The sequence below is a fragment of the Gracilinanus agilis genome, chromosome 3 (assembly GCF_016433145.1).
Source record: "Gracilinanus agilis isolate LMUSP501 chromosome 3, AgileGrace, whole genome shotgun sequence".
Taxonomy (NCBI): domain Eukaryota; kingdom Metazoa; phylum Chordata; class Mammalia; order Didelphimorphia; family Didelphidae; genus Gracilinanus; species Gracilinanus agilis.
In genome coordinates, this window is record NC_058132.1 from 203,664,873 (window position 1) to 203,679,083 (window position 14,211).

The window sequence follows — 14,211 nt, forward strand, 5'->3', positions numbered from 1 at the left end:
GAATTATACACTGCCTCCCTACATTCAGCCTCAGACAATCTGCTTCTTTACTTATTCAAAACTTTTATTTAGTTATCCCATGCAGCTGCTCCACAGTTGCTGAGGCACACCTTTAAGTCACATTATTTAGATGGAGAACAATAACTTTCATACTTTTACAGAGTAAAACTGATTAGTTTGGGGGTGAGTTAAGTGGCTCACTAGCCAGAGTGGCAGGCTTGGAGTCAGGAGAACCTGGGTTCAAATCTAGTCTCAGATACTTTCTAGTTATGTGACCTGGAAGTCACTTAATCCCACTGCCTAACCCTTGCTGCTATTCTGAATCAGGATTAATACTAAGTCAGAAGGAAAAGGGTTTATAACAATAAAATTTAAAAAAATTATTTGGTTCAGTTCATTAGAGAATGGGATGAATAAAGCTCTAGGCTCCAATATGGTCAATGCATGGGTTTTTAAGCTTTTGTATGGAGAATAGCTCTTTTATATTCAAATATATGTGAATCTAAACTGACATTTTATGTATTTATGCCTTGGACAGAAAGGGCAGACCACCAAGGAAAATTTAGTGCAACCTCTCACAAAAAATAAATAAATAAAAAGGGAAGGAGGCACGGAACCTCAAATTTAGGTATGGGGATAGGGAGGTAGGGTGCAAGCTCTTAAAACTTAAATTTTTTCAATTTTTAAATTATTATTAAAAAAAGAATGATGAATAACAGTTATTCATATACTGTTATCCTGTCTCTCTATTCCCTCAAAATTATTTATTTAAAATATGTAATGAGAATTTCTTCCCCTGTCCCATTTCCATATAATTCATTTTTACTATAGAGCAGTGATGGGCAAATTTTTTAAAGAGGTCAAAGGAAAGGAAATGCTCATCTGTCAGTCTGTTTCTAAGGCAACTCTTTCGAAGTGTCAGTGTATTGTAACCTACTCATTGTATTCGTCAGATTAGGAATAATGTCATGTAGCTGGATAGAACATTGCAGGGGGCTGCATCTGGCCCACAGGCCCTAGTTTGCCTATCACTGGTATAGAGCAATCTTTTAAAGCCAAAACACCAAATCATATATGTAATGGGAATTTCTTTATGTAAAGCTGTTGATAGTTTCTCGATCTGTAGATTATAGAAATCTATTCAACCACAGGCAATAGCAGTAGAACTTTTCAATGATAAAGAAAGATCCGATTATGCCTCCAGGGGGCACTATTATTTTCGCATGAAAATATAGAATTGGTGCTTTTTTTTCTAGGTTGTGGGTGTCTGGTTGAGAATTTTCAATCTTAATTTTGGTGAATATATTACTCCCTTCCTATGTTGGGCCTCATAGGTCTAGTTATATTATAGACATTGAAAGTGGCATTAATTTATTATGCAAGGACAAGAAATAAGAACTTTAACCAGCACACTCTTAATTACTAAAAAGACTCATGAAAAAGAAAGCAGAAATTTGTATTCATAAGAGCTGAGTGTATGCCTTCCTTACTTGTCTATGAGCAAACCAAAATATTAAAATACATTGTGATTGGGGGAAGCTAGTTATCTCAGTGGATAGAGCCAGACCTAGAGATGGAACATCTTACAGTCAAATCTAACATCAGATACATCTTAGCTGCTTGACCCCAGGCAATTCATTTGACCCCTACTGCCTAGCCCATACTGTTCTCTTCTGCCTTAGAACCAATACTAGTATTGATTTTCTAAGACAGAAGGTAAGAGTTTTATAAAAAAGTGATTTAGATTTGTAAAGGATGCCTAAGAACTTTAAATTACATATATTTCATATTTTAGCAAAATTTCCATTCCTGGCAAAAAAATGGAAAATGTCTGTAATTTTTTTTCTAGCATCCTCCAGAAAATAACCTCAAACATTTGTCTTAATAGTGATGATGGATCAGTACTATATCCATTTATGAAGCATAGCACATTACATGCATGATTCAGTTCATTGTTTAAATATGCCAAGTGCTCTTCCAATAAGTGGGGAAAAAGACATGTCAGCTTAAAGTTGATTTTCATATTCAATACATATGACAACAGAAAAGGTCTCCAGATTATGAATTAGAGCCCTTGGCTTTAAAAGGGTCTTTCTCTACTAAGCCAACTCAAAATCTGAGAATTTTTTTTCCCTGCTCTTCCCTAAAGTATAAAGCCACAATTATCTTTCTGACAGTGACAAAATACAAATAAAATCCCACTCTTTCTATTAGGTTGTCTGTCTTGAGAGCTATCTATTCTAAGTCCTAGTTTTGTTTTGGGTAATTAGTGGGGAGACATGGGGTAGAATAGGTGTGAGTGAACATGTATTTGCGGTCTACTAAGACAGCTGTTTTCAGTGGGTTCTTGCATGATATTCTGTTAAAATATCCAAACTGCAGGGCAAGATGGAATAGATGGCATTGAGAACTACTAAGTCTATAGCAGTTTTAGCAGAATAGATTCATTAGAAGACAAAATCCTAAGAGAGAAGAGACAGGATTTAAAGATTTTTTTTTCCTTGATGCCAGCTTATGGTTCTATTCTTAAATGTCGTGAACATAGATCATCTTCCCTCTTGCTTAATGCTAGATACCTAAAAAACTCAAATTTATTGATTCTCAGCAAGTTATCCAATTTCCTTTTTTTCCCTCAGTTTTCTCATCCTTAAAATGAGGCAGAAGACTACGTAAGAGTGCATGTACTCAATATTCTCTATAGTTTAGATCATGAAATTTATCTGCCTCAATGTGCTATTTATTCGTTGTGTGACTAATTGTATCAACTCATTTAAACTTCCTGAGCCTGTTTTCCCATCTGTAAAAAGGGATAATAAAGTTTACACGAACTTTATTATTATAATAATGCCAAATAATTTCTATGGTTCTATTAAAACATAACACTTTTGAGACGGGAGGTCCTAGGTTTGAGTCTGGCCTCAGACACTTCCCAGCTGTGTGACCCTGGGCAAGTCACTTGACCCCCATTGCCTACCCTTACCACTCTTCCACCAAGTATACACAGAAGTTAAGGGTTTAAAAAATATAAAAAACAAACAAACAAACAAACAAAAAATAACACTTTTCCTACAACAGCCCTTTGAAAGAGATAATAGAAGTATTATTATTATTACTATTTTATATACAAGGCAACTGTAGGAATGAAGGTAGGGTGTCGGTGTCTTACTGAAGGGAGATGTCTAATATCTGCTACAAAACAGGAACTGGAGGACTGGTGTAGGTAAAAAGATTCCCAGAGACCAGTTCTTAAGTGATTTCTGACCCTTTCCCTTCAAGATCAAAAATTATTTTTCCTTCCGTAGACCTGCTTAGTCCTTTATTTGTACTTCTAAAGGCTTATAATCATTTGCTAAACACTATAGGCAGAACACTTCTCTTAAGCATTTTCACAACCACAAAGATAAACGATAAAGGCCAGGCAGTCAGGGATTAAGTCTTACTTATCATTACCTTTCCCTTTGTATCTAGCAAAGAAAGTTAACAAACTGGAGCAGGGGTCGGCAACGAATGGCTCTCGAGCCATATCTGGTTCCACCTCCTGACCGGCCAGTCCAGGAAGAGCCCCATATTCCAGCGCCTTCCTTCTCCATCCTCCTCCTTCCGCAGGCGTTTATGGCTCTTACGGCCAAAAAGGTTGCCTACCATTGAACTAGAGGAAGCTCAGTGGGCAGAAAGTCAGACCCAGAAGAGGAGAGGTCCTCTGGCCTCAGACACTTCTTAGCTGTATAACCCTGGGCAAGTCACTTAACTCCTATTGTTTAGCACTTACTCCTCATCTGCCTTGGAACTGATATTCTGATTCTTAGGCAGAAGGCAAGGTTTTTAAAAATAAAAAAGTTAGCAAACCATTATGTATAACCAATAGATGACAAGAATAGAAAGCAGTTATTCAAGTCTTTAGGGGGAAAGGTTCTAGTAGCTGGTGGTATTGAAGAAGAGTCTTGAAAAAAGCAAAGGATGCCAAGAAATTGAAATGAGTACACACTTCAAACATTAAAGATAGAGAGTGATAGCAACAGCAGGACCATGGAGTACGTGGAGGATAGTGATGTGAAGAACTTTTAAAAATCAAACAGAGGAGTTCATATTGAATCCTAAAGGATCTATCATGCGCTTCAGGAAAATTATTTTGGCAACTGGGTAGAGGAAGATTTAAAATGGGTAAAGACTTGAAGCAGAGAGATCAAACAGGAGGCTAGTTCAGGTGAAAGGTAGCAAGGGTCAGAATTAAGAAAAAATGTAGAAAAATAAATGATGAGATTTGACAACTGAGTCAATATGTGGGATGAAGAATAAGAATAGGAATCAAAGATGACACTGAGGTTATAAACCTCGGTGTTGGAAGGATGGTGATGCCCCATTGGGATTGGCAAGTTCAGAAGAGGGGTAGATTTGGGAAGAGTTCAGTTTTGGATCTGTTGAGTTTCATATGCCTGAAGTATATTCAGTTTAAAAGGTCCAACAGATAGCTATCTAACAGATAGGCCCTGTGCCAAGCACTTGGAATATGAAAAAAAGCAAGATAGACCTTGCCCTCAAGGAGCTTATAATCTAAGGGGAAGGACAACATGTGGTCAAAAATATACAAGGCAAGATATATACAGGATAAATAGGAAGTCATTAATAGTGGGAAGGCACTGAAATTAAGGAGTTAGGGAAAGCTTCCTATATAAGATGAGATTTTAACTGATAGACAAGGGAAGCCAAAGAGGCCAGTAGTCAGAGCAGAGGAAGGAGAGAGAGCATTCTAGAAATGGGGGACATCCAGGCATAGGGGACAAAGAAAATGCCTAGAACCAAGAGATAAGAATGTGTTGTTTGAAGAAACAGCCAAGAAGCCAGCATCACTGGATTTAAGAGTATGTATTGGAGAGAGTAAGGTATAAGAAGACTGGAAAGGTAGGAGGCGGGGGTTAAGTTGTGAAATGCTTTCAATGCCAAACATTTTGTATTTGCTCCTGAAGCAACAGCCACTGGGTGTTGAGTGTTTATGACATGATCAGACTTCCATTAATTCCCAATAACGGCCTCTATTCTACTCTAGCCAGGTCATCTCTACTATTTTAAAAAATCCCACACTTGCCCCCTTTGTTCCTCCTATTCACTCTACTGAAAATGCTCTGCCAATCTCCTGAACTACCTAGCTTTCAAGGTTCAACTCGTCTCACCACCAAACCTCCTCTAGAAGTCTTTCCTATCAACTTAAACCCCCAAGGACTTCTCTCCTTTTTGAATTTCCATTTCCTATCTCTATTATAAGTTTTAACATCTGATTATATATTACTTTCTATAATTTTCTAATTGTATCATATATATGTTATTTCCACATTACTATAGGAAACTGAGAGAACAAAGAGAAATTGGCTGCTGAAAGGAGGAATGATGAAAACTTTGGGAAGAAGTGAGTATACCATCACTCAATGTATAATAGAGGAAAGCAAGCAAAGGTTAGCTGATATACATCCTAGACTCTGGAAAGTCCTATTTCAAAGGAGTCAGAGAAAGCAGTTAAGAACCACTGGACTAATGTTTTACAAAGGAAGTTAGCCTAGGAGAAGTGAAAATTTGAAGAATCAAATTGATATTGATAAACACAGGAAATAAGAATATAAACAAAAGGAAGTCCTTGCCCTTAAGAAATTTATATTCTAATGTAAGGGAGCTGAAAGAGGGGTTTGTTCCCTCTCCTCCAAGCAAATCCCTAGGTGGGGCAGTGGGCAGGTAGAGCACCAGGCTGTCAGGAAAGCTCATTTTCCTGAGGTCAAATCTAACCTCAGACACTTAGTAGCTGTGTGACCCTAGGCAAGTCACATAACCCTTTTTACCTCAGTTTCCTCATCTGTAAAGTGAGCAGAAAGTATCTTTGCCAAGAAAACCTCAAAAGGGATCACACAACTGAAAATGACAGAACAACAAAGTCCCTTCTATTTTTAAATGCTATGATGCTAAAAAAAAAATACATATATATATATGGGATAGGTAAGTGGTATAGTAGATAGAATGCTGTGCCTGAAGGCAAGAAAACTCATCTTCCTGAGTTCAAATAAGGCCTCAGACACTTAACTAGCTGTTTCCTAGACAAGTCACTTAATCTTTTTTGCCTCAGTTTCCTCATCTATAAAAGTCAAAGGTCAGAGTAACTGAATAAATGAACAACAAAATGCACATATATACAATAAGGTTCCCGTATCCTTGGTTTCTCTTTCTGCAGTTTCCGTTATCTTCGGTCAACCCAAAGTGCTTGAAGACTGCCCACAAAGTTCTGGAAGTCTGCCTTGCAATAGTAGTCTGCCCCAGTGGCAGTCTCTTCTGTTTCTAACTCACAAGATGAAGGAGAACACATATATTTGGTGTCAGTAGTATTTGCTTATATCTGCAGTTATAACCATTCTCAGTCTTGGAATGTATACCCTGCAGATATGGGCCCTACTATACCTATGAGACCTAATCATATCAATACATATAAGACCTCTAACTAGAACTATCTCTGAGACTCATTCTTATCAATATAGCTAGATTGACACTCACTCTCACACTCTCTCAAATTCTGCCCCCCCACCCGTGTGTGTGTGTGTGTGTGTGTGTGTGTGTGTGTGTGTGTGTGTAAACTAGATAGATATATAAAGATGAGACTAGGCTTCATATTATGCAGACATATGCACATTTCTATTCTAGAGCTAGATGTCTAGAAAAGACAAGAGGGTTTTCCTATCTTACCTAAGCTACTCATGGTCCTGGTTCCATACTGATTTCATCTAGCAGAAAAGCTTTGATCTACTCCAATTTTCTGACCTGGGATGGTTCACTCTTCTTTAGAGGCCTGGGCCTTCTAACATTGGGGGCTTACCATATTGGGACTGGATTTTATGTGTAGTCCAGAACTCCCAAACTCAAACAATTAACCAAATTCACCCTCCCCAGCAAATGTAATGGAATGTACCATCACACCCAAGTTTAAAAAAGGTAGGTAATAAAAGATGAATAAAGAAGTAAACAATCTCATAAGACTAGTGTCAGGAGTAGATAAAATCAAAATGAGATAATGTTTGGCTAGGAGTTCCAAGAAAAAACAATTTTTCTTCAAAAAAAGTTATGCTAGGAAAATAAGCCACAAAGAAAAAAAAAATATAAGGAACCACCATTTTGGGAAAAGGAAGCTCAGGAGATAGGATGACAATAAACAACAGAGGGGAGGGAAAATTCCTCTTACTTTTGCTTGTTTTCTCTATCAAGGAAAAGAATGTCTGGAAAAGACAAAAGTAGATAATAACTTGAAACCCAAGATAGGAATGCAGTTTCAGGCCTAGAACATTCCAAGGCATGGCATAAAAAGATTGGCAAATATAATTACTAAACCACTGTTACTAATCTCTGGAATACTGTCCAGAATAGGAAAAAATGCTACAGTCCTGGAGAAGGGCAAACTATATCTAATTTTCTAAAAATGGTAGGAAATGTAGGCTAAAAACAAAACAAAACACTGAGTTTAATTTAGGTTCTTGGCAATGTTTAGAACATTAGCACATTATTAAAGGGATGGTTAGTGCATGTAGAAAAGGAAAAAGTGAATATAAAACATAGGTTCATCCAGAACAGGTCATGCTAGACTAACCTCTTTTTTGGACAGTATTATTTTGATAGCTCAGAGGAATGTTGTAAACCTAGTTCAGTTAGATCTAAGCAAAATATTTGACTAAGTCTCTTGAGTTATCTCTACTGGACAAGATGGAGGGATATGGGCTAAGAATGAAGTTAAATGGACTCAGAACTGGCTGAATGAATAGATTCAAAGAGTCATCATTAATGGTTAGATGTCAACTTGGAAGGGAATCTCTAATGGAATGGCCCCAAGAAACTGTTCTTAGCCCTGTGTTATTAAAGTTTCCCCCCAATGACTTGGATAAAGGCATAGATGGCATACTTAACCAATTTGAAGGTGACACAAAGCTAAGGGGGACATGAAAATAAGGCTGAAAGAAGCAGAATCTAGAAAGATCTCAACAAGCTAGAATATTGGTCAAAATCTATTAAGATGAAATTCAATAAGGATAAGTACAAAGTCTTTTATTTGGGTTCAAGAAGTTAATTTCACAGATACAAATATGGGGAGGCTTGGCTAAAAAAAAATCTGGGGCTTTATGTACTATAAGCTCAAAAGTACTTAACACACTGATTTGGTAGCCAAAAAAGCTAATGGGATATTGGGCTACATTGAGAGACATAGTATCAAGGACAAGAATAGTCCTGCTAAGATTACATTTGGAGTAAAATGTTCAGTTCTAGACACAACATTAGGACAAAATAGATTGTGTCCAGAGAAAACTGTTTATGCCACATGACAATCAACAGAAAGAACTTGGGTAATTTACCTGAAGAATAAAAGAATTAGTGGGGCAGGATTATTGTCATTGAGTATTTGAAGTACTGTTACATGGAAGAGGGTTTAGACTTATTTGGCTTATCTCTAGAAGGCAGAACTAAAAGCAAAGGGGGAAATTTACAGATAAAACTAAGATTTAAGTTTAGTGTAAGGAAAAACCTCCCAACAATCAGGGTCGTGCCAAAGTGCAACATGTACCTCAGGTGGCAGCAGTTTCCCCTCACTGAAGATCTTTTAGCAGAGGTTGAACAACCAATTGCTGGGATATTGGAGATAAGATTATTAGTTAGATGTGGGATGGAATAGGTGACCTCTGGACACCCTTCTACATCTAATTCCGTGACCACATCATAGTCTCTTACAATTTCTAAGGTTAGGATACCTAGCTCAGTGGCTTGAGAGCCAGGCCTAGAGACCAGAGGTCCTAGGTTCAATCTGGCCTCAGACACTTCCTAGGCTATGTGATCCTGGGCAAGTCACCACCACAGCCTAGCCCTTAACACTCTTCTGCCTTAGAGCCAATACACAGTGTTGACTCCAAGATGGAAGGTAAAGGTTTAAAAAGATAAAAGAAAAGAAAAGAAAAAAATTACTGGGTAATCAATGCCTGCTCAAACTTGGAAGCACAGGTCATTTGGCTGACTAGTATAGAAGGAAACTAACTCCCTCTTCTCTAACTTCTATCACCACAATTAAAACAAACAAAAAAACCTATTACATGTTCTCCTAACAAACATATCTACAAACATATACAGGAAGAGGAGGTAAGAAAAAGGCAAGATATTCATGTTTTCAAACATACCTGAATAGGAGATGGTTTTTCCCAGCCCATTTCAAAAATTCCCATCAGTAACTCCCGTTTCAAACAGTAATCTTCAAACTCATTTCCTTTTGTGGAGGTCACATCCTAGCCAAGAATAAGCCAAGTTTATGCAAGCTACCAGAGAATCATAACTATTTTTTAATGTAAATCTAGACTGAGAGCTCTTAGTCCTCTGTATTTCAAACATAAATTCAAACAGACTACCTCTGCACCAATTATCAATCCAACTATCTTTGAAGTTTATATAAGCCTTTCCAAAACATATCACCTGGTGGCATTGTAATCAGTACCAAAAATATATGACTCACATAGTAATAGTATTATTAAGTAATAAACAAGTATAGCATTCTGAAAGAAGTTAAAGCCCACCCAGTGAAATTAAAGCATTCTTGTGATCAAAGGATGTGACTATCTGCAAATCACAATCTTTCTGGGTTTCAATGATTAAATCATTTGTAAAACGAGAGGAGCTAGACTAAAATATCTCTAACACCTCTTCCAGCTATACATCTCTGAGCCTGCTGATCAATTTTGATTACAAGTCTTTCCGACCCCACTTCAAATCTCAAAAGTTCTTCCCAAATTAAACAGCTGTAATACCTCAACTATTACAGTTTATTTCCATTTTTCTATTTAAAAGAAACTCACCGAAGTTTTGATTCTCAAATCCTTTGGAGGGAGTTTTAAAGTCTTTTTCCAGTCATCACCAGGTCTAAAAAAGAAAAGTAAAAGAAATTTTTTTGATGAACAATACTATTCATCAGCATATTGCAGAACAATAATTTATTTTTATGAATAAACTTTAAACAACTACAATAACTGTCCTATGCCATTCCCTCTAAGATTGGTTGTTAGGAACAGATTTCTACTCAGTTGTTCAGTAATACCAAAGTGCTAAGTAAACTGAAAAAAGTGCTCCCCTAATGAGAAATAATGCAACCCATCAGTCATGTGTTGAAAGAGGAAGAAGGCAACCCTTTTAATTCCCTAAAGTTGCTTATACCTATAGAAAAAGAAAAATCAGAGAGGGAAAATACAATGTGAAGAAAAAAAGTAACATTTGTAGATAGATATAATATAGATATAACCAATAATATTCTCTTTCGAGTCTTATTTATGAGGATGTTGCTTTGTTTCAATTCACTGCAGTTGACTTTTCTTATAACATTCTATTTGTGCTATTCTCTATGGAAAAAAATAAAGTACCCAAAGTTTAATATTGAATGACCAAAACTACTGTTAACATATATCCCAATCTCTCTATATTTTTTTCATGCTAATCAAGTGGTCCACAAATGTTCACCTCACCCAGGATCCCCAAAGGTTTTGTAAAAAGATCCCAAATTAAATAGTAAGGCAGACACTAAGACCTTATGATCTAATTAAATAAATCCTCAATCATTATACACATGGCATCATATAAGGCATTGTGATTCACCTTCACAAGGAATTTACAATATGACTGAAAAAGTGAAACACATAAACCATTCAAATAAGATCGCATATGGTCAAGTCAAAAGGTAGATAAAAGAAAGAATTTGAAAAGGGGCAAACATGAGCTAGAATCATCTGAGAAGACTTTATATTAGAATGGAATTTGAAGTAATTAAAACAATTTAGACAGCCGCTACTTATTCTTGAAGGAGCAAAATTATAGAAGCTATAATATTCAAATCTAATAATTAATTACTTTAAGAATTTTCAGAGCACTTGGTCAATTTAGTAAGAAAGCAGAATGGAAAGAATAGTGAACTTGGAATCAGCAGACTTGAATTCTAGGTCTCACTAGCCTAATTATAGATAGTAAATGGCAAGCTCTAAGTGGGAGAAGAAATTTCCTCATGTGTAAGGGGTATTATTACAATTTAAAGGTGCAACAGTAATGTGAGTTATTGTTAGTTACATATCTTCAAAGACCATACACACCTAAAATGTATGTGCCTATGTATATCTACATAAAGATATTTCTCATACAGTTTTGCAAAGAATCACTGGAAACTTATTAGCCTCTGCTTTTAATAATCTATCCTCCCCCAAGAAGCATACTGGAAGCAAAATAAATTTATATTGCTAATTCTGGGAAATTCACCTAAAATTTGACCAGATTATTCTTCATAAGTGACTGACTTTGGAAGAAACTTTTAATTTTTATAGGTATGAGGCCCAGTAATGTTAACTTTCTCTTTTATTTGTTTACTTATTTATTTAAGCTCTTACCTTCCATCTTAGAATCAATCAATGCTGTGTATTGGTTCCAAGATAGAAGATCAGTAAGGGCTAGGCAATGGGGGGATTAAGTGACTTGCCCAGGGTCACACAGCTAGGAGGTGTCTGAGACCATATTTGAATCTAGAACCTCCGGTCTCTAGGCCTGGCTCTCTATATCCACTGAGCAACCCAGCTGCCCCCTAACGTTAACTTTCTAAAAAGTTACCATATACCTCTGAAAGTGCTTCAAAAGCAATAGAAAAAAAAACTTTTTTAAAAAACATATATCAAGCACAAAACCAAAGTCTTATCTGAAAAAAATCTGTCAGATGAATCCAATTCCAACATTTGAAAAAAAAAAACAAATGTTAGGTTAAAGACCATTGATCTTTATTGTCAGTATTGTCATAGTGTTCCACTGGACTAAGTTACTATTTCAATATTTTTAACATGTGCTTTCACTAGTGTGGTCTTCCCTACACCCATGTAGACTGCAATCACTCAGTGGTCAAGCTCAGAGTTATAGGCCACCCCGTATTTACAGTCAATTCTTGGTCTATACTCGGACACCTATCAAACTTGGTAGGATGAGCAGTAGTTCAAATTCTGTTGCCTTAGTCTTCAAACAAAAATGATAAAAACTAACACTAAAGTACTTGAAATACATTAGCTCATTTGATCCTCATAATCCCATAAGGTAGCTACTATAGATACTATTTCCACTTTGCAGAAGAAGAAACTGAGGTTCAGAGAAGTGTCAAGACTTGTCTGTGGTATAAAGCTAATAAGTGTCAAGGCAAGGATTTAAACTCGGGCTTTTGACACCAAGTCTAGCATGTAAGCCCCACCATTTCTCCAAAAAAGAAGGGTCACTTAGATGAAGATACATCAGAGTAAAACTAAATGAATTGAAATATTACTTTCATTAAAATATGCTCTTTAAATGACAAACATCACTTAATATGCCTTTAAGGAAAAGTCTTTTTTAAAAAGTCTCTATAAGGTGGTTTTCTAGAAATGAGAAGAGAGCATTTACATAGCACTTAAAGAGTTGCACAGCCCATTCTTCACAATCCTAGCAGGTAGGGGTCATTATACCCATTTGGCAGATGAGTAAACTAAGGCAGACAGAAGTTATTGGTTTGCCCAGGGCCATAAAGTTAGTATCTGAGGCTGCATTGAAACTTAGGTCTTTCTAACTTGCAAACAAAGAGAATTGGGAATGTTTAAAATCCATTCCTTTCCTCTAAAAGTTCTAAATCCTAAATTACTCATAGTTGTTTTTTTAATCCTTATTTTTATGTGCAAGAAGGAATATTAAAGAGAAGCATGGAAATGCTTACAAGATCTGGTATAACATGAAGCAGAGCAAAGAAAACAATGCACACAATGATTACTATAACGAAAAGAACAATTGTGGCAAAACAATCAAAAACTATCGTTTCAAAATTACAAAGAACAATCTTGGTCCCAAAGAAGAGATATGAGAAAACAACTCCCTCTGGTTTTTTTCGTTTTTTTGTTTTTTGCAGAGATGGGGAAAAAGGGAAGAGAGGGGAACAGAGATGGGGAAAAGGGGAATCCCTTGGATGTAGAACATTGCTTATTTTATCAGAAAATTGATATTGCTGATTTCTTTTCCTTTTCTTTAAAAAAAATCTTATAAGAGATATCCGAGGGGGGGTGATGATAGAGAAAAATTTAGGCAATATAAAAATATATCAATACAAATTAATTTTTTAAAAAAGGGATGTTGAAAGATGAAACCAAAAGTTCCACATACTGAAATTATATAGTAAAATTTTATAGTTCTATGGGTCATCATGTCTACAGGTCACAGATAACTACAAATATTTGTGACCTCTAAATTAAAAAAAAGTTAAAATTATGATTAGTTTTAATGCATAAACTGAAATAAAGATTAACAGAACTAAACAAAAAGTTATATTGGCAAAACCAATACTAGAACATAGTACTTTTAATATTTAGTAAAGGAACTCAGTGTCCTATTTCTAACCTTCTATTCCAATTTGTTCTAATTATAAAAGTCAGATGTTTTGGTTGTTTCAAATATAAAGATATTATAACAAACAATTCTGGCATCTATGACTGCTTGATTAGTTTACAAACGACAGCAAAAATATACACATTTATTGTGGGGAGGAGAAGAGGTAATTTGTGGATGGATTTATCTTTCTTTTATCCTCCATTTGTAGCCAGAATTATTTAATTATAAAAAAGAAAAACCAATATATATACAAAACAAGTCAACATCAAAATAACAATAAAAAAGAGCCTCTATGATATTTAAAGCTTTAATAGTAATACTTACTTAATAGTGGTGGTCATACTCTGTGCTTGCTGTTGAGTGCCATTATTGATTGTGTTGGTATTTTTCAGCTGGTTCATCTGTTGCTGTGTTTGTGTGCCCCCTCCTCCAGGGCCACCACTGGGCTTCACAGGGCCCCTCAGCTGCCCATTTTGACTGGATAGACCCATTATAACAGGGTTCTCTGTTCTGGCCGTGCTCATGCTTTGTTATTTGTAAAGGTGTCTCTTTTAGACTTCAAAACTTTTGAAAGTCAGTAGAGAAACTGTAATAACAGTTTATTAGACTCTCCAAAACGAAGAGATAAATATAAGTCTTGCTCAATATATGAGTCCTTTATTGCAATGCAGGCAAGCACCTGTAAGTCTCTGAACGGTAAAGCAGTAGTAACTTGCTCTGATGCACTGAAACAACTTTTTTAAAAAAAGCCCTCTAACAAAGTTTAGTTATATCTGAATTTAATCACTTCAA

At 36.0% G+C, this 14,211-nt stretch overlaps 1 protein-coding gene across 1 annotated transcript in view; it reads right to left on the bottom strand.

The window, feature by feature from the left end:
* DDX6 (DEAD-box helicase 6) overlaps positions 1 to 13,943 on the bottom strand; it is a 37,846-nt gene extending 23,903 nt beyond the window's left edge. Inside the window, exons 1-3 of the mRNA XM_044669613.1 lie at positions 13,744 to 13,943; positions 9,852 to 9,915; positions 9,183 to 9,287 (exon numbers count right to left, since the gene is read on the bottom strand). Of these exons, the coding sequence (XP_044525548.1) occupies positions 9,183 to 9,287; positions 9,852 to 9,915; positions 13,744 to 13,943 (369 nt within the window). The remainder of the gene's footprint in view (positions 1 to 9,182; positions 9,288 to 9,851; positions 9,916 to 13,743) is intronic.
* Between the last annotated feature and the right edge of the window lie 268 nt (positions 13,944 to 14,211).